Raw genomic sequence first — 21,001 nt, forward strand, 5'->3', positions numbered from 1 at the left:
ATATGAATTCACATTAACAACTATGGCACATAGTCAAGACAATACTGGTGTGCAGTAGATGTGAACACATGATACACACAACAAATACTATTGCAACAAAAAGAGTGTTCCAACTAAGTCCTTGTTGTTGTTGTTTTATTTATTAATAAATGATTTAAATAAAGTTATATTGGATATAGCATGAAGACTTTTTGAAAAGAAATACATTTAATATTAGAAATGCACTGGTTAAAAAAAAAAAAACTGTTAAGACCGATAACTGATTCACAGTATTAAGTAGTTTTAACACAGTAAATGCAGTTTTAAAAATCACAAACATTTTGTTAAAAAATAAAACAGTTTAGGGCCATGTCAACTGATATTGTTCTGATATATTATGCAAAATGCGTCTAAATAGCTTTCACTGCTGAGACAAAACTAAACTAAACAGAACCAGGGCTCTTGATGTGACTTAAGATCAAAAGTCACTCAAAGTTCTTTTCCAAATAACCTTTTTTTTTATTGTTAGTAGCTATTTTATCAATTCACTTTTTGTATGCATTTATATCAGTAAAATTATGAGCAATGACCAGCCATCACTAACACTTCATTTGTAATATGTGTGTGCGCTTTCCTAAAGCAGGATTTGGAGATTTGGAGACAATCATGGGATGTAATTCAGGAGATGTAGACAGAGTCTGTATCCTGCTTTTTATGTCAGCTGTCTAAAATATAGGTTGTCTCAGTCAGGCTTTCACATTAATCTCCCAACACTAATAGTTAAGAACACACTAACACTAACTCAAGCATAAAGGTGCTGCTTAATGATTTAAAGTTATAATTTTATCATGACAATCACAAACAATTTTGAATTTGAATTTTAACAATCTTCTTCATGACTGGCAAACTGCCAAACCAAGCCACAGCATGGGGTTTCCACTCAATAGGATTATTATTGATTAGCAGTATTAATGATCTTTGTGGAAGGCTAGGGGTCTCTCATTGTTGTGCTCATTAAAACAAGAGCTCTGAGATCAAATCCCTAACCCCAAATGTCAGATCTGTGACCCCTGAGGGAAATCAGGCCAGCTGATCTTTTATGAGGCTACAGTGACAGACACAGACTGGGGTGCAGGTGTGTTTCATTCTGACAGAGGCCTTCCATTGTGACGTCTGCAGCCAGTCACTATGGAGACAAGTGAGGCACAGCCATCAAAATAAGAGAAGCACAGCAACAACAACAACAACAACAACAACAACAAAAACACATATCTGTTAAATATAAACATGCATTTTTCCATCACAGATTAGCAATGCATACAAATATTATTTTAAGAGTAGGGGTATTAGTAAGGTCACTAAATACTAAAACAATAATTACCATAGACAATATATATTTAACATTACTCCTTGCATTGATGCAGAGATAATACTTTTTCATCATCATGTTATAACAACTATATGTGCTTTCAGAGTTTCAATTTGAATTTCTACATCATTAATTCGATTCAAAGAGGTAACTTTGGCATCACAGTGCACTTGAATTTTCTTTTTAGTGTACCAAGTTTTGCAGTGCACACCTCTTAAACCTAAAGTTAATTCTGTTTCATACAGTGATCGCTAACTTGGGATTAATATAAAAAAATGTTGTATGTAAATCTTCACGCAGCTGTTAAGCACCTAAACAGAGAATCATTCCTGTGGAAGTTGACAGACAGCTTGAATACACAACATTAGCATAAACAATGGCTCTCCACAGCAAGCACTAATTATGATAGACATGGCAAGCCATTTTTACATTTATTCCATTAACAAGAATGTATTTTTACTAGTTACTAGCATACATTTACAGGCCTGTCACGATAACTATTTTTTGTCGGGCGATATATTGTCCCAGAAATAACTGCGATAAACAATATTATTGTAATTTTAAGACCATTGTATGCCACTGATTATATAATCATATCATAAGTAGGCCAACACACTTTCAAATGACATGAAAGTTTACTTGTTAAGAATATATTTTAGATACTTTAATTGAAGTGCCAAAAAGTTAAATATCCTAAATAATTAGGAATGAATAAACATTTACTTTAAAAAAGTGCAAAGTAACAAGTAGAAATAAACAAACACAAAATGCACAAATGGCACTTATATTAAGATTTTCCATCTTCAGATGTTTCCCTGACCTTCTTTTCTCAGTAAAGTAAGGGTGTACATACATTATTGCTGAAAAACACAAACCCTACTTAGTAGTCATATGTCCATATTAGGGCTGGGCGATATGGCTGAAAACTGTATCACGATATAAGTGTTTTATATCGGCCGATATCGATAATTATTGAATTTTTTTTATAACATATTTAAAATAAGGACCAGTTCAGGAGACAAATATATTACATTTAAAGATTTTTTTATTTTAAACTTAACCTACCTCTGATTATAATCCCATCAGTTATAAAGGCAGAAATGTCAACACGACCATGGAAAACTCAAAAGTCTAAAATCACAATGAACACTTAACAATTATCTCTTAACATTAAGGTGCAAAATTAAAGAATACGTAATAAATGCTTTATAAAGGGGTGGGCGATATGGCAAAAATATAATATTACGACTTCTTTCTATAAATTCTATAAATCTATTTCTTTCTATTTTCTATAAATTATACATTGATACTTAAAGCTATTAATAAAGTTATTAGTCAAGAGCAGTGAGTGATTTTCTCTTTACATTTTGTTGTTTTATTAACATTAAAGGGATAGTTCTCCTAAAAATTCTAATTTTCATAATTTACTCTCTCACGTTGTTTTAAACTCGAATAAGTTTCTTTCTTCTGTTGAAAATAAAAGTTATTTGGAAGAATGACCAACAGTTGACGTACCCCAGTGACTTCCATAGTATATTTTTCTCCTATGGAAGTCAATGGGGACCAGCTACTGTTTGGATACCCACATTCTTCAAAATATTAATATTAGAAAATATTAGAAGGCAATTAATACAGGTTTGGAACAACATTAGAGTGCGTAAATAATGAGATAATTTTTATTTTTTTGGGTTAACTATCCCTTTAGGGACAAGCGGCAGCGTGTTTACTATTACTACTGTCTCTTTAAGAGCTGCGCGCGACGCGTCTATTATACACGCATTTGTCAAGCAGATTTTCTCTCAATTTTCTCAAGTTTGCTTTCACTTTAGACATATCCGACTAGTTTATGTAAACCTTGTGTGTATATAACAGTATGAGCAAAATAAGACTCGAAAGATTACTTAGTATTCAGGCGCTGGTAGACAGGCTTTTAGTGCATGTGAGCTTCACATGTACGCGCTGAGAAACACATGCTAACAGCGCATCAGCACGCGAATAACAGAGAAACTGACGACGGTCTTGCATAATCTGCAGATGACATTGGTCTGACTACGGTCAGACTTCAAGTCAGGCGAGCTGACTTTTCCTGTTTTATCTAGTTACTAGAGAGTGAGTGCCTTTGTTCATGCAATCAAACCTGCTTGCTGGTTTCTTCCGACGAAAAAAAAAATTATCGAACGTTTTATCGAACGCATTTTTTATTGATATTGATTACGTGTCTATCGCGATACATATCGTTATCGTTTTATCGCCCAGCCCTAGTCCATATGAACAAAGGCACAGATGCCTCAACAGGCCATTTCTACTGCTAAATCTATTCTTCTAGAGGCATGTTTTTCAAAAGTTGAACTTATTTTAACTAGAGTTTTTTAACCGCATGCGTATAACCCTGCGTCTTGCACGAGACGCTGCCAAAGACGCGAGCCAAACGGTCAAACATGTCTGTCTAGCGCATCTTAACATAGAAAAACATTGCAGTGGAATGCAAAAACGCATTCTCTGTGAAAACAAACAAGACACTTGAGACTGCCGCGTCCTGTGTGAAATGGCCTTAATGATAGCTGTGAACATGCACCATTAAGCGCTGTCAAGTTTAATTTAACACCAGAACAGTGCAGCTTTGAAACCGAGTGCTTTTGAACTTTGCTATTAAATTCTAGTTGCATCTGTGGTTAAATATTCATTCCATTTATTTATATATTTAGTATTCGTGAAGGCCTATACCATTTCTAGGAATACATACCAGCAACTATTTAGCTGGAATACAGTTTAATAAAGTTTGATCGATAGATACTACTGTCCATTTAATTAGTACTAGAAAACTGGAACAGATAGTAACTGTTCTATTATGTGATGAATACATATTCACTTCTTGGTAAAAAGTACTAGTAGTCAATCTATAAATTAGTAACACCACAAATTATAATTATGATTATTCATATTATAAATGAATAATTATGATTATTCATAATTATGACTATTGAAAACCCTAAAATCACGAACACTGCTAGTTATTTCAAGCAACACATGATAAAACAGCTTGCCACACACAAACAGGCCTAGATCTAAACAGAGCAGCGTCTAGTAACCGTGCACCCGTCGCTGAAACCTGCTTATGACTATCTATCGACACTTAATTCAACTGAGTCGATGCTAATGTTTTTAAATTTGCAGCGAGTTCATGCAAGTGAATTAGCGCGTCACTGCATACAACCCAGCCAAATGCTCAGCGCACAGACGCGCCTTCTCGCCGCTTGAGAGCGACAGCAGGCCGAAAGCGGAGCGCTACTCACCGATGTGGTTATCTTCGATATGAACGATGAGCTCGGCCAGGGACTCGAAGTGCAGCCCGCATCCGCCAAACCGGCAAACGTTGGAGAAGAAGGAGGCAGCCGCGACGCCCGTCATAATGGATGTGTTGGCAATGGTCCGTGAGCTTGCAGACCGGCGGAGGCAGAGGCAGAGGCTGTGCGGGATGAGGTGATCTAATAGCCGGCAGCTCGTTGTTGCAGCAGCAGCGGCAGCGGGGATTGCAGCTGGAGCTGTTTAGACGGCTGGCAGCCAATGGGAGGGGGATGGGGGGCAAAGCAGCATGACGGAGGAGGAGGAGGAACCGGCCAAACAAACATGCTGCTGTTCAATTCACCTGAGCGGAGAAAAACGAGGAATGCTTGACTGAGAAGGGACACATAAGCAACTATATTATTGATTATTTCAGTGCATCTTTTGCTACCCTGCCTTTAAATGTGTAAAGTTGAATAATCCCACTGCCTGGGAATGCAGAAACAATCCCGATTAACTTTTTATTTAATAAACTTAAAATGATCATTACACAGGTATTACACGGGCTGTGTGACTCTTCCAAGTGTTCATACATTAAGCACTTTACTTCTGCATATCTTTTCATATGGAATTGTAATGCAGTGGTCATTCATTTCACAGCTTTTGTAGCCTATCTTTAAAAAAATGATGTCCGTTTCACAGACAAGGCCTAAACTCTGACATATCTGTCAATGTCCTAATTTAACTAACCCTTGTGTGTCCTTATGGTCATTTTTGTTATTTTTTGTATCATTTGTATCTGTATCGTGTTTATGCCAACTGTTGGCACAAGTGTGTATTTTTATTGGAATTTTACTATTTCACCCGGGCTATTCCCTTTAATAAATCTATTGTACACTGTAGGTAGCCTACGCAAAATAGACCTTAAGGACAAAAATGTCCCCATTGAAACCCATTAAAACTGCTTTCATTCTGTTAACAAGGCTTCAGAATAAAAAAAAAATACTATTTTTTACCAGATGGTGCCAATTTTCTCAGGTTTGGCCTATAAAGCAAATACTCGCTTTATTCCTGTTTTCTGTTATAGAGCCAACTGGATAAATTATGCAGCTATAATTGTGTGCCTGTGTTTGTATGGATGTTAGAGTTGGGTTTGTATGTGTGCAATAAAAATCAATTGTGTGTGTGCATGTAATATTTGAGAGAGAAAAACTGTACTGTACTGTACTGTACTGTACTGTACTGCAAATCACAAATCCAACCACTGTATACCAGCAGAGCTTTGCTGGCATCCAAACAAAATCCTACTGAAAGCTCGATATCAACCTCAAATTTGGAACACAACTTGATTAGATTTATGGATTTGTTTTTGAGTTCAACGTGTTTTATCAAATATAGATTTATTTTTATATAAAAGAATGTTCAATATCATTTTCATAAACTTAAACCTCTATAACAAAAATCAGTCAAGGGTCTTCTTTAAAATGAAACCAAACTCAAAGTCTGTGCTCCAAAGCTTCGCATTTTTATGACAGTTTTATGACATGTCCTCTAAGGATACTTACCTACTTATTTTTTTTTTTTAATTGATGCACGAGGGCTAAGGCCAATTCCAATGGCTTTAAGCCCTCAGGCCTTGGTGTAATATAATTTTATAATTGCATTCATTTGATTTTTCTATATTCATAATTCCATATACATTAATTTTATATTTTTGTTAACTAAATCATATACATTTATGTCTTCTCTCTGCAGCATTAAACTAATTCACTTTTCAAATGCAGCTCTCTGTGCCACTAATTATTTTGGATTCATGCTGTCTGCTACGTGTAAATGTATGACCAGCATTTGTATCTTTTCAGTAACTTTGGTAAATCTTTTCAGCTCTATACAAAAACACAATTACAGAAAATACTTTGTAAACACGCATATTTGAATCAAACACAATAGCATCATGTGACTCCTCTATATTGTGACATAAGTATAAGACCTCTAATTGGCATTTCTTTACTGAAGAAATTTTTTGACTTCCTCAAACCCTGAAAAGACTGAGAATGTGTCAGGTGTGACACATACACCCATGTAAGGTGCTGTGTTCACAAAGAGCAGGAGGAATGTCCTTTTGATCAGCCTGTGACAGTGACCGTGTGCTGACCAACACTTGTTAATCATCCGTTAAATCTCCCTGTTATAAACGTCCTCTGCCGTTGGGCTATGTAAATACCTGAGAGACTAAATGACCAAATATTTTCCACGGCACTGTTTTCAAACAAACAGACTTGCATAAACACGTGCTCATGAAATACAATATTTTCTCTTCAGTTTAATAATTTGATTAACTCCCAAATCCAGACTCAAATTGTACTGAAAAGCTCATTAACGTACAGACATCTGTTTGGGACGTACCTTATAATGTCATAATGCAAAGCCAGTCAGATGTTAGTCAATTCAACCATCTGTTTCACACAAGATACACATAAGCAGCCGATGCCAGATGCTAGAAACTGCGAGGAGGACATTCCAGGTCAAACAATGATTGAACAACATCAAAGAGTTGAGGATTTATATAGTTCCAAATTCTTGATTGATTCAGTGCAATATCACTCATATGCAGTAAATCCTTAAGACCTTTGAAGATCTACCTTGAGACCTTACAAAGGATCATGTGGAAAAATTACAAACAGACATACAGTATGACCTGCTACACGCACACACACACACACACACACACACACACACATTCACATGTCCAACCATTGAAGAAGACATTAAAAGAATAAACATCTGATATCAGAGTCAAATGTTTATTTTTGTTTATTATTGTTGTCTGGTTTTGTTCCTCTTTTGTAAGTCACATTGGAAGGCATCTGCTAAAAAAATGTTTATTATTATTTTAATAATGGTTTTGTTAATTAGCCCAAAAGAAAAATCCCCAATTTGTATTCTTTAAACGGTGAAACAAAAGGTGAACTTGACACAGTTCCTTTTTACAGTGTATTATATCATGGGAGAAACAGGGATGATGTCATATGAGACCTGTGGGTGCATGCCCTCCGCTGCATTGTCTCTGTGTGTGAATGATTCATACTCAAAGACGTAGGAGTCAGCTAAGGCTGAGGCTTGATGTGACATCATTACCACTTCCTGTTTTGTGGCGTTGCTGAGGAAACAGCTACTAGCATTCTGAGTTACAGCAGGCTAATGAATCACGCTCTCCTCTCTCTTTCTCGCCCTCCCACTTGTTCTGCCTTTTCCTTGCACTCTTTCCCTAGCGGTAACCACGAAAGGACCACGCTGTTCTGAAACATCAGACACACCCCTCTAATCTGAATGAATCTTCTTTCGAATGAAAACATGACATCTGTAGTTTAACACAACATGGTTAGTCACTGTCAAACTGAAAACCTGTTTTCATTATCAGGCTAATGTCATCATATAAAGCATCTCTGAGAGATGGGGTCACACTTTGTGGCTTTACATTTATTGTTTGTTCTGCCATTTTGACTATAGCATAAGTCAGAACCATTCTGTTTTTACTTAAAGCTGTCAGCGATCAATATAAGTTTAGACTGTCTTAAATGACAAATGACAATAAACTGTCACATGATCAGAGCTGTTTGATTTTTGTTTACCCCTCTAAAAGTTGATATCAGTGTCAAAGTTCTATATGTCTTCCCAGACAGCAACATAGTGTCGGCCATGATCCGGCCCACATCTGGTACGCGTAAAATCCACATGTACCGGATGTGGGCCGGATCTGGGCCGACACTTTGCTGTCTGCAAAACCTATATTTTGTATAGGCTAAAGCTGTTATTAATTTATTAATAAAAAGAGCCCAATTTTGAATTAATAACGATGAATTCACAACAATATCTCAAATCTAATTGCTACATTAACAGGCAACAAAATAAAATGAAAAAGAAATTGAAAGAAATATTAGGCTAAACAATGTTACTGATATAAAAAAATGTATGTTATTTTATGATTTGTAACTCTCTGGTGAGTCTTTTTGACAATTTTTTTTTTTTTTTTTTTGTGACTATGACTATAGTTTTCCACCGATTAAAAAAAGGCAAGCAGTTTATTTCATTGACCATCCAAAAACCAAACAACAACTGTCTGGAAATAAATTGGAATTAAAAGAGTTAAGCCAAGAGCTAACACGCTCATACATGCCCTTTCTCTCTCTCTCCTCTCTATCATTCGCTCATCGGGACCGTCCCGCGCACAGCTCCAGACAGCTGTTGGCGCAGCACGCACCGAGCGAAGCGCCTCCCATTTCCCTTTTTTCTCTCAACGCGCCAATGTCCGCATCGGACGCCCGCTACATCCTACGGTGGGCGGCTGCGCGCGGTCTGAAAACCCCTCCTCTTTTTAAAAAGCGGACCGCAATGATTTAGAAGTTCAGGAATCCCACGTGACGTCACCGTGAGGTGATGTAATGCTTCTGTAAATAGATCATATTGTAATCGCGTTTCACTTCAGCGTGCTTCGTCTGAGCGCGAGGAGCGTTGCTAGTCTCAGTCTGCGTGCGTTTAGGTAAGTTAGTATTACTGTTTTACACTCGCTTGTGAATATGATTCCACAGTTCCGAATACAATTGGAGCGCGTTTCTTGTACAGTGCCGTTGGTATTTTTGTTTGTTACTGTTGTTGTTGTTGTTGTTTTACTATCAAGTTAGTGTCTGTCAAAGTGCCGGTTTCATTGAGTTGTTCGTAAACTGTGTGAATGTGTATTTGAGGGGGTGTGACACCACCAAAAACAGATTAAAAACGAGTAGGCTATTAGAATATAAAGGTTTTGACTATCCGAAAAGGGTGTCTTTGTAAATCTTTAGTAGTCTAAAGATTGTCTACAAACTTGTCAACAAATACGTTTTAGGGGAATGGCTGCTTGACAGTTAACTGTTCAAAGTCTGTTTGAATTTGAAATATATTTAAATGTTTGGTCGGACACGTGCGCGTGTTTTGAGGGAGTAGGAGGCTAAGCCTTAGCATTTACTTTGGGTTAATCAAATTATTATTAGGCTATTATAATTATTAGCTATAATTTTTTTTTCCAAATATGACACCTGCCGACACGTCGCCTATAGCCTACTCCAAAGTGATTCAGACAACTTCACGATGTTTTCACCGCTAAAATGTCACATTATTGCCCCTGGTTAGAATGTCTGATCTCGGTTGTTTGGGTTTGTAAAATTCTTGACACCGCGTGAGTCCTCCGGTTTCGACATTACGTCATTCTGCAGGCCGGTTAGACGCTTTAGCACCGTACCCGTCTTGCCAATTCAAACTCTGGCCCGGCTGAACTAAATGATGATGTCATGACTAGAGGAATGCTCACGTTATGAGGGATTGGGCAAGTAGCGGGTGTTTTATATATATATATATATATGGCGCGACTATGATGTAAGACGTAGGCTATTACATACGCAGAACTCATAAAGAAAAGAACTCAAACAAGGAAATGTGAGCAAAATATAGAGAACTGAGAGAAATGTAAATAGGCCTAGCTCGTGCGTTTTAAAAACTACATTTCACTAATTAGGTGTCATCTTTCTGTCGTTTATTTGCATGAAAGTATGTTGATAGATAGATAGATAGATAGATAGATAGATAGATAGATAGATAGATAGATAGATAGATAGATAGATAGATAGATAGATAGATAGATAGATAGATAGACTATATTTATCTAGTGTCGTTTTTATTTGCCTGTTTGTCTGTTTATTTGTCATGAGCGTTTTATAATGTCATCTCCCATGTGTGCATGTGTTTGTATGTCTGTGTGCATGTGTGTGTATATGTACGTTTAGGTTTTTTTTAGATCACAGTGATGAATATTGATCAGGACAGGCCATATGTGTGCACTGCTCCTGGATGCTCGCAGGTAAGTGACAAATGTCCAGTTTGCTGGTGGTTGTCTTGTCGTCTAGACTCTAGACGATATGACATCTAGACAAGAACCATAACAACAATGTGTTTTATGTATGCTGTCGTAAATTTTAGACATCACTTGGAGTGCAGTAAATTGAAGAATTACAATTCATATCAGAAAACACATGTGTATCTTTTATGTAATATCTTTCATGTAAAACAGCGGCTGTGCTTTTTCAGTATTGTCACGGCCTACCATGTTTCTTGTTCTCATAGCGCTTTCAAAGAGAAGATCACCTAATAATTCACAGACACAAACATGAGATGACCCTTAAATTCCCTTCTATTAAGTGTGACAATATGCTTTCAGGTAAGGGTGGGTACGCAATTATTCACACAAAAACACACGTTTTATCATCAACAAGTATTAATGATTTCTATGCAACCAGTATCAATCTACAGATCGAGGTCAGTAATATAATAGGCTGTGAAAAGTGAATGTGTGTGTGAGTGTAATGATAGGTCATGCTCTCCATCTCCTTTAATTTAGGATTTAGACAGTGTCTGTTACCCTGGAAACCCAATGTCTGATATATAAACATCAGCCCGACCCTTGACCCCCGGGGTCTGTGAGCCATCATTGCAGCGACAGAAACATTTACATAAAAAACAGAAGAAGAACTTTACCTTCTGACCCCTTTCATAGTAGTCTAGAAAAAGCAGTTTCGTTTAGACTACCTCTAAATTACCAAAACAACACGAGCAAAATCAGGCTCATGTTTATGACATAGGGTTAATTTTTAACATTTTCCCAGCATGCCAGAAGATTACTTTAGACAAGTTCTGCTCTTGACATTGAGTTGAGGGCTAGATTCTTTACATTTGTTTAGAAAGCCTGAAGGTTACTTGATATTGATCTACTGATCTAAAGTTTTCACTCTATGACCTGGAGAAATCTTCAATGCCTCCTCAGTTTACATGTGTTTAGTACACACACACACACACACACACACACACACACACACACACACACACACACACACACACACACACACACACACACACACACACACACACACATATTATATTATATATTTTTCATTTATTATTTATTCTACTTCTATCTTATCTATTTATCCTACATACCTTTCTACACTTTAACTTTAAATGAGATTTTTCCAGCACTTAAATTTTCATTAACAGTTTCCAAATATGCATAGATATTAATTAATATATTATTTATAAAAATATATATAATATATGATAAAATATATAAAACAATTAATACAATGTTGAATTTACTGATTGCACTGTATCATCTTATTTATCATGTATTCTTCTCTTTTCTTATTACTTCTTATTTCATTTTAAAACAAGTTTGAATCCATTTTTATTTTTATAGTTATTTTTATTGTTTGTGCATCTATCTGTTATGATTATTTTATTATTTGTTTTATTATTATTATTATGTGCAATTCTTATGTAAAGCTTGCCTTGCCTTAATTAATAAAAATCTCATTGTTCAATTGGGTTGTTACTTCCTTTATATATTGCCAGTAGTATTTTATAAGAATACATGATAAACATGTATTTTTTGTTCATCTATAGATCAGACTCCAACTCCGACCCGTTTCTTACGGGACTGTGAGGAAGTGGGCCTCTTTACTGACCTGGAGCTTAACCAGTCACAGGCGGAGGAGGAGACAAAACCGGTGAGAGGAAATACATGTTTGCATAAAAGTCCATGCTGTATGAAGTAGTATTAAATAGTAAAACAAAAAGTAAGCAAACATTTAACAAAAATGTAAATTCCGCACTTGCTTGTGTGTATGTGTTCATGTGGATGGTAGAGTGAAAAACAAAACCAAGCAATCAGATCAGATTATCAGATGATCATATTAAGAGTATTAAATATCAAACAGTTCTCATACACACACAGATAGAGAGGTCAACAGAGGGGTAGAGGAAGGAGAAATTAGATCAATTAGCATTTATAAATATATTTTTTAAGTATTATATGTATAGAATATTTAGCATATAAATGTTTTCTTAATTCTACAAATATTCTTGCTTATAGAACTTTTCTGCTCAGGTGTCAGGTCAGAACCAGCCTCACACTGAGACACAGCCTCAGCAGGGTCAACATCATCAGTTTCGGCCTCAGCAACAGCAGCAGTGTGCTCTGGCCCATCTGAACCAGAACCAGAACCAGAACCAGAACCAGCTCCACACACACAGCTCACAGACTCAGTCTCAATGCACTGCCACATACTCCACTTCAAATAAACAGTGAGTATAGCATGCATTTAGAAGAATACCCTCATACTCTTCTTTTCCCATTAAAGGCAGGACTGGTTCTTGACTATAGAACGGTGAGCTGGCAGATATCCTGGATGGCCAATTGTTTTTTATTTATTTGAATTTAGATATATAGATATTTTAAAACATTGGTGCTTTGTCTGCAGCTCTGCATGTAGATATCTTATTTTAACTGTAAATAAAACAGTTTTTACTTTTAAACCATCCAATGACAATTCTGAAAATAAATGTGACAGTAGCCTACTGTTGCTATAGTAAACCAATAGTTAATAGATAAATATTATCTATTGATAGATTGTTACGTGTGACTGTGGTGAATAAAACGAAACAACAACGGTGATTGAAATACAACAACAATCTTTAATAAAACACTCAGGAATTACAGGAGAACTCAGGAGAATAAAGCGAACACAACCACTTAATATTGACGAGAACAGACAAAGGAAACAGAGAGAAACAGAATGACTAATCAATGAGTAACCAAGGAGATTAACGAGAACTCAGACAGGCAGATTGAAAACAGGACACAAAAGTGACATTACACCCCCCTTCTGGAGAGGTGTGTCCTCGTGCCTTACAAGGTCCAACTAAGGAGGGAGGGCAGGGTTCTGGAGGAGGACGGGAACAAACAGAGTCAGGGGCAAACAACACAGTCCATGGGGAAGTGGAGGGAGGGAGTAGCCAGAGGGGAACCAGGAGCATGAGTGGTAATGTAGCCCAGAGTCCAGCCAGGAAGGAGGCCCACTGCAGTGTCGACGGAGGGAGGAAACATGGTCGAGAAGCCCTCACCGACATCATAGGGACAAGCGATGGAGATGGAGCCGATGGTGGTGGAGCCCTGAACGCAGATGGGACCCTGTGACACCACTGGACCGGGCGGCTGCGATGGAGCCACAGCGACGACCGTCCGAGGAGGAACCTTGGTACCAGAGGGTAGAGGAATAACTGAGGACCTGAGGTGGAGCCAGAGGGAGGGCAGAGGACAGCTTGCAAGTCCGTGGTGCAGGCGAGGTGCAGGCGAGGTGCAGGAGCCGGAGGATCGAGGGAGCCAGCTGTAGCTGTTAGGCTGATGCTCCAAGATGGAGCTGAGGGAGGGAGAAGCCAAGGTGGTGGAGTCTGGACGTCAGACCGAGGTGGAGCTGGAGGATCTAGGGAGCCCGGTGGAGCCATAAGGCAGATGGTCCCAGGTGGAGCTGAGGGAGGAAGGAGCCAAGACGGAAGAGTCTGGACAATGGGCCAAGGTGGAGTGATGGGATCAGTGGCTGGAGGCGGAGCCAGGGGACACCTTCTAGGAGGAGCTGGATGCCGGTAGGCCTGAGGTGGATCCACGCCGCAGAGGATGAGCCGAGGGACTGGCGGGAGACAGCAGAGACTGGGCAGAGGAACTGGCTGAAGCTTGTAGAGGAGGTGGGAGAAGGAGGCTGGGTGGGAACTCTGGAGATGCAGGAGAATTTGTGCTGGGCAGAACGAACGGGGGTGCAGGACACGAGACTCTGAACTGGGTGGAACCAGCTTTAACACAGGAGATTTCTTACTAAATATGACTATCGGGGTTGGTAGATCAAGGTAAAATTCCATTTCTAGTTCATCATAAAAATGAACTGCAGAAGTCAGCAGCATCTCACCCTCAGCAGTGGTAGTATGGGCGGGGTCTTCCTCCATTCCCTCGAACTCCAGCAATGCTCCCAAGACGTCACACAGTGTTGCCGGCTCACACCCCTTTTCAGACGCCTCTAGAGGCTCAAGCTCTGCGGCAATGTTTGGCTCATACGCTTTTCTTAGCGCTGGCTCATGCATCGTGGTGGCCTCAGTCTCTCCGTCTGTGGGAGGTTCGGGTGTCGTATCCATGTGGCGGTATTATTGCTGGCTGGGTTCTGGATCTGTGGGAGTGGGGCTGAGATCCTCTGCTGGGCAGTGTTGTGGGCCGCTCTACTGTTTTACAGTACCCACTCCACAAACCCCAAGCACCTACACCGGGCAGGCATGCCTTCTTTTCCGTGTTCAGGCTGGTCAGGTAGAAAGTGCAAAGCGATTGGTCTGGGAAGTTTGTGAGGCATGCCAGTATTTGAAATTTCCAGGTGTGGGCCTCAAGGGTCTGCTGCTCCTGGTCCAGGCACAGCAGTTGGACTGCCAATAAGTCTTTTAATCGGTCCGTTCTTCTGTCACGTTTGAACGATGGACGACGATAGAAATACTAAATAAGTCTTTAATATAACACTTAAGAATTACAGGAGAACTCAGGAGAATAAAGCAAACACAACCACTTAAAATTGACAAGAACGGACAAAGGAAGAAGATAGAAACTTATGGTACGTTTACACGACAACGATATGCTTAAAACTGAAAAGTTTTTCCTTTGAGTTTTCCATGTACAGACGAAACCATTATCAAAACGGTGTCGTGTAAACAGCCCCTTCGGGTATAAATACAAGAGGCAAACAAAAGGAACTAATAATGACCAACTGAACAGAATGACTAATCAATAAGGAGATTAACGAGAACTCAGACAGGCAGGTAACAGAATGAAAACAGGACACAAACATGCACTCTTACTTCAGTGTTGTTGTTAACGTTCTGGTTAAGCAGACAGTTTGCTTTACAAGTAAATATGAAGATGCATATTAAGAATTTTAAACCCATAATTCGCACCTTGATAACAGGCAAATATCTCTGCCCGTTATCACTCGTGAGATTGTCAGCCTCTGTTTTTCCACAACAGACTGAAGCCGCCTGGTGTATAATGCAGCTTTGCTTTCATCTAAAAAAGGAAAAATACAGCAATTTCCTGGTAATATTATTTGTTGGGGCAGTCTTCCGCCCATCCTCAAACTTCTCAGCACGCAGCTTGCCTCAGATTGCTTGTAATCAATGCACAAATCATAAAAAAAGATCAACGCTATATTTGCCTAACGTCTGATTGGGTGGCAAGACAGATGTTTGGGTGGGCTCAGCCCACCCCTGCCCATGCCTAGATCTAGCCCCTATTAAAGGTCAAAATTTTCACTGAAAAAATGCTTTTACACAGACTTTGGGGGTACAGAATATATTCATGGTACAAAGTAAGTCAAAAAGTAAGTCATTTAATGCAACACAGCATCATACATTTAATTTTCAGAAACTCAGAATATTTTATTTTTTTAATGTAGCATTGCATCTTTAGAATTTGCCAGCTTGTCTTTGTAAAGATGTTAAAAATACTGCAAATTAATGTTTAACCTTTAAATTATTATATACTTTTTTTTCACATAATGGGACATATGTCCCCCACAAATAGCAGCCCTGTGTTAACTTTCTGAAAATGTCTAAACTGCTTTAAACTGGCCCCATGAGTAAATACATTATTGTTTGTCTGTACTTTTAGTCTTTTTTTCCATTACTTATCTGAATCCCTCTCACTTATTTCAGATCTGCACCCAGCTGTCTGCACAGCACCCAGGCAAACACCATGCCTGGGACATTAGCCATGAATGTAAGTAAATCTGAGAGCATTTCAAAGCCATCTGCACAGTAAAATAATGATCGAAAGTAATAGCTCTATTTCTTTTTACGTCAGCGAATTAATTTAATATAATTTAAAAATAACAGATGGAGGCGCAGTTGTCAATGAACTCCAGTATGATTGGCATACCAGGCCCCGCCCACTCTGGCTCATGCTCCTCCCTTCAGGTACAGCCCCATACTAATGATTTGACTCCATGGTTACAGGATTATGATGTCTCTATAGAAACATTACAAGTCAGACAGGGCTTATAATGCCGCAGTGCTTTGTAACTAATGTAGACATCTTGATTGTGTTATCTAATTCAGACACATGCAATGTTGCGGTCTTGCCTGTTAAAAAGCTGCATTCACGCATGCACACACACACACACTCACTAACACATGCAGGAGAGTCTCATGCACTGATTCTCTTCAGAACGTGGAGGAGATTAAATTTCAAAGGCTTCAGGTTGACCTGGTTATTATCTGACTTTTCAAAGCCGTCTTTGTAGATTCTCTGTGTTCTGAAAAACTTAAAGTGCCAAGCAATCTTACCATCGCAAACAATCACTGCTCACAGGAAACCTTAGATGTAGAAATTAAAAACACATGGTTGCCTGCAAAAGTTGGTAAAACAAATCTGGCTTTAGGCTTTTCCCTTTTTAAATAGCAATTATATGCAGTGTTACATGACATTGATGTTGACGGTGACCCCATGAGCCTTTCTGACCCATCTTTCCCCGTCTCTAATCCTTCAGAGGTCAAAGGTCATACCAGCTCACAGCCAGCCTGCAGTTTCCAATGGCAGTCAGAATCCTCTTTGCCACATGATGGAGATGATGTCGTCACAACAGCACCCACTGTCGCATTTACAATCCTCATCTCATCATCACGCATACCAGCAGCACTGCCACAGCCAATCACCGCAAAGACTTGCACATCAACGTCAAAGCCTAGACCAATCACATCACAGCCATGCTCACCACTCTCCACCCACGCACTTGCATCCTGGCTCCTCCCACCAGACTGCCCCTCCCCTTTCACATCAGCCAATACCTACACAGGTCTAGATTTTTGCGCCAAACTCTGACTTTTACAGTTTGTATTAAACTATTGTGTTATTTAATCCAATGTTTGTGTTTTATAGATGTCCTCCACACCAAAACACACACACTGCCCGCAGTCTCCTCCCCAGCCGACCGCGAGCAGACGCCGACGGACAGCAGGAGACGACCCGGATGAGCGCAGGCAGAAGTTTCTGGAGAGAAACAGAGCTGCTGCTACGCGGTGCAGACAGAAGAGAAAAGTCTGGGTATCGTCGTTGGAGAGGAAGGCTGAGGAGCTTACACACACTAACTTACAGCTACAGGTACACATTCACGACTGGTTTACATATGTGCCTTGCAATATCAAATACAATTGACACTTCATGATAGGTTCATGCGTTTGCTGCTTTGTTTTCATTTATTTTTTGTCTTCTCTTAGAATGAGGTGACATCACTCAGGACAGAAGTCACTCAACTGAAGCAAATTCTTCTTGCACATAAAGACTGTCCTGTCTCTGTGAGACAGAGAGAAACGCAGAGTGAGTATGAATCATTTTGTCATTCTCTCCTCCTTTCTTCTCTTTGGTTGAATCACATTAAAACCTGTGGAGAACATCTCATATTTCACCCCAAAATAATAATAATAATAATAAATGATATATTGCTTAAAAAATGTATCCTATTTTAGGACAACTATGTTTTTTTGCAAAGAAAAAAGTGAATTGAAAATAAAAAATAATTATTGAACTATAGTCATTTAAAATGCCATATAAAAAATTATAAAAATAAAAATGTGTAAAAAAAGAAACAAATTTTCTTTAATTATAATTTTAATTTTAATTTTAATTAAAAAAAAAGAAAGAAAGAAAGAAAGAAAGAAAGAAAGAAAGAAAGAAAGAAAGAAAGAAAGAAAGAAAGAAAGAAAGAAAGAAAGAAAGAAAGAAAGTCAGGACACATTGTGAAACACCATGAAAAGAATGTCAGACATCCCTTAAAATATATATAATTTTTAATAAAATATTTATTTAATTCGATATTCTTTCACTACCGTAAGATTTTTTTAAAGTAATTAATACTTTTATTCATCAAGGATGCGTTAAATTGATCAAAAGCATAGTAAAGAATTTTGTTTAAAAAAAAACTAAAAGAAAACAGTTACACAGTTTCCACAAAAATATTAAGCAGTTTTCAACAATGATAGAATATACAGGGTGGGCCATTTATATGGATACACCGTAATAACATGGGAATGGTTGGTGATATTAAAGTCCTGTTTGTGGCACATTAGTATATGTGAGGGGGCAAACTCCTCAAGATGGGTGGTGACCATGGTGGCCATTTAGAAGTCGGCCATCTTGGATACAACTTTTGTTTTTTCAATAGGAAGAGGGCCATGTGACACATCAAACTTATTGGTAATGTCACAAGAAAAACAATGGTGTGCTTGGTTTCAACGTAACTTTATTCGTTCATGAGTTATTTACAAGTTTCTGACCACTTATAAAATGTGTTCAATGTGCTGCCCATTGTGTTGGATTGTCAATGCAACCCTGTTCTCCCACTCTTCACACACTGAATGGCCCCCAAGGTCTCCCGATCTGACCCCCTTAGACTTTTATCTTTGGGGTCATCTGAAGGCAATTGTCTATGGTGTGAACATACGAGATGTGCAGCACCTGAAACTACGGATACTGGATGCCTGTGCTGGCATTTCTCCTGCGGTGTTGCTATCAGTGTGTGAAGAGTGGGAGAACAGGGTTGCATTGACAATCCAACACAATGGGCAGCACATTGAACACATTTTATAAGTGGTCAGAAACTTGTAAATAACTCATGAACGAATAAAGTTACGTTGAAACCAAGCACACCATTGTTTTTCTTGTGACATTACCAATAAGTTTGATGTGTCACATGGCCCTCTTCCTATTGAAAAAACAAAAGTTGTATCCAAGATGGCCGACTTCTAAATGGCCACCATGGTCACCACCCATCTTGAGGAGTTTGCCCCCTCACATATACTAATGTGCCACAAACAGGACTTTAATATCACCAACCATTCCCATGTTATTACGGTGTATCCATATAAATGGCCCACCCTGTAGATGTTTCTGAAGGATCAGGTGACACTGAAGACTGGAGTAATGACATAAACAAATTACAGGATTTTTAAATATATTAAATTATATTAAATTAGAAAACAGTTATTTAAAGTGTTTATAATATTTCACAATGTTACTGCTTTACTGTATTTCGATTAAAATGCAGCCTTGGTGAGAGTAGAAGACTTTTCAAAAACATTTTTAGAATCTTACCAGCCTCACACCTTTGAATGGTAGTGTATTTATATTGTGTTTTATTACATATAATGTGTATATTATTTTATATATTTTGAAAATCCATCATTTTAATGAACTCCTTTCATATTCACGTTTAGGTGGAGTAAATAGCCCAACAGGAAGTCCCGTCCATCAACATGCCATTCAACACAACAGCATCTCAACCTCAAGTTCGACTCTATCACACACTCACCTCACCACACACTCCCACCTAACTAACAACACACAACTATAACATGCTTCTACATAGACACAGAATGATGAGAACACAAAATACAATTTCTCTTCGGAGCCATATGGTCAGGGCACCTATAACCTAGTAGGTACCTTCAGTGCAAAAGCAAAAATTTGAATCCAGAGTTATAAACTTGGATTCATGACTAAAAGGGAATGTATGCATCACTCTTTAAAGAATGGAATAATTCATCAAAAGTTTGTTTATATTTATGGCCCTTGTCATCTCAGGAAATTAGCCGAGGGTCAGATGGATGTTTCCAGTGGTTTTATTTTACCTCACTATGATTTACAGTTTTTCTCGATTGCTTAAACACATTTCTTGAAACTATGCCTCGTATTCTCAAAACAGTAAACACAAATTCTCTACATTCAAAACCATTCACTCTTGCTGAAAAACCAAACTTTGCCCTCAGACATCACACACACACTACAACATAGACTTGCACACTGGTGCAATAAATTCAAAACAACATTTCCAAAACTGGTAAGTTATATTGCTTGTGGTTCCCCCCCCTCACAAACCTTTTCACATGATGAACACAAAAGACACAACCAATGAATACATTGGCACATTTTTTTTTTATTCCTTAATGCACTGTACAGTACAATACACCAAACAAACAAACAAAAAAAATACTCTGCCCCAGCATCCCGTCTTTGGTCTGGGACAGGCCAGAGAATCTCGTCCACATCACAGGCTATATTAGCCCTAGCCAGGCAGAGGGGTAAAATCCTCTTATGCCTGTTCCCCGCTGGCACGCATCAACTGAAATATTTGGCAGGCTTCTTCCATTTCATCGTCTCTGTGTCCTAGAAAAATAGAAGTGCTGATTACTGTAACTGTAACACATGCTTTTTACAAAATGGAAGCATTCAGAAAACTCTATCTGTATGTGCGGCAATTTGATGCATTTCTTTTTATTACAGTAGTATAGGGCAACAGCTACAGTACATGTATGTGTTGTAACAGCACAGTGTACTGCACTCAAAAGTTACAGTAGAGAGCAGTCTGAAGTACATCTACTGTACCTGTTTTTCTCCATGAAGGTTCTTATGATCGAGGCGACGGGAAAGCG

General features: G+C 38.4%; 2 protein-coding genes across 4 annotated transcripts in view; one reads left to right on the plus strand and one right to left on the minus strand.

Moving 5' to 3' along the window:
* jazf1a (JAZF zinc finger 1a) overlaps positions 1–21,001 on the minus strand; it is a 60,840-nt gene that overhangs the window by 16,120 nt on the left and 23,719 nt on the right. Inside the window, 2 exon segments of the mRNA XM_081377411.1 lie at positions 4,642–4,836; positions 4,839–4,994. Coding sequence (XP_081233537.1) covers positions 4,642–4,836; positions 4,839–4,977 — 334 coding nt within the window. The 5' untranslated portion in view covers positions 4,978–4,994.
* creb5a (cAMP responsive element binding protein 5a) lies at positions 9,069–20,226 on the plus strand. Of its 3 annotated transcripts, none has more exons than XM_081377158.1 (11): positions 9,069–9,170; positions 10,447–10,520; positions 10,784–10,877; positions 12,116–12,219; positions 12,600–12,796; positions 16,232–16,295; positions 16,412–16,492; positions 17,065–17,370; positions 17,454–17,675; positions 17,792–17,891; positions 19,787–20,226. In XM_081377158.1, the coding sequence occupies exons 2-11, from the start codon at positions 10,467–10,469 to the stop codon at positions 19,921–19,923; spliced, it is 1,359 nt and encodes a 452-aa protein (XP_081233284.1). In that variant the 5' UTR covers positions 9,069–9,170; positions 10,447–10,466; the 3' UTR covers positions 19,924–20,226. The 3 variants fall into 3 exon arrangements, with proteins under 3 accessions (XP_081233284.1, XP_081233283.1, XP_081233285.1); XM_081377157.1 differs by having other exon boundaries at positions 12,585–12,796; positions 19,787–20,071; XM_081377159.1 differs by lacking the exon at positions 17,065–17,370 and having other exon boundaries at positions 12,585–12,796; positions 19,787–20,071.

Source organism: Scardinius erythrophthalmus (genome assembly GCF_964197995.2).
Source record: "Scardinius erythrophthalmus genome assembly, chromosome: 10".
Classification (NCBI taxonomy): domain Eukaryota; kingdom Metazoa; phylum Chordata; class Actinopteri; order Cypriniformes; family Leuciscidae; genus Scardinius; species Scardinius erythrophthalmus.

Coding starts and splice junctions, on each gene's coding strand:
- creb5a (XM_081377157.1), top strand. CDS start 10,467: ATGAATATTGATCAGGACAGGCCATATGTGTGCACTGCTCCTGGATGC. Junction 10,521..10,783: donor CTGCTCCTGGATGCTCGCAG/GTAAGTGACAAA, acceptor TTGTTCTCATAG/CGCTTTCAAAGAGAAGATCA. Junction 17,892..19,786: donor GAGACAGAGAGAAACGCAGA/GTGAGTATGAAT, acceptor ATTCACGTTTAG/GTGGAGTAAATAGCCCAACA.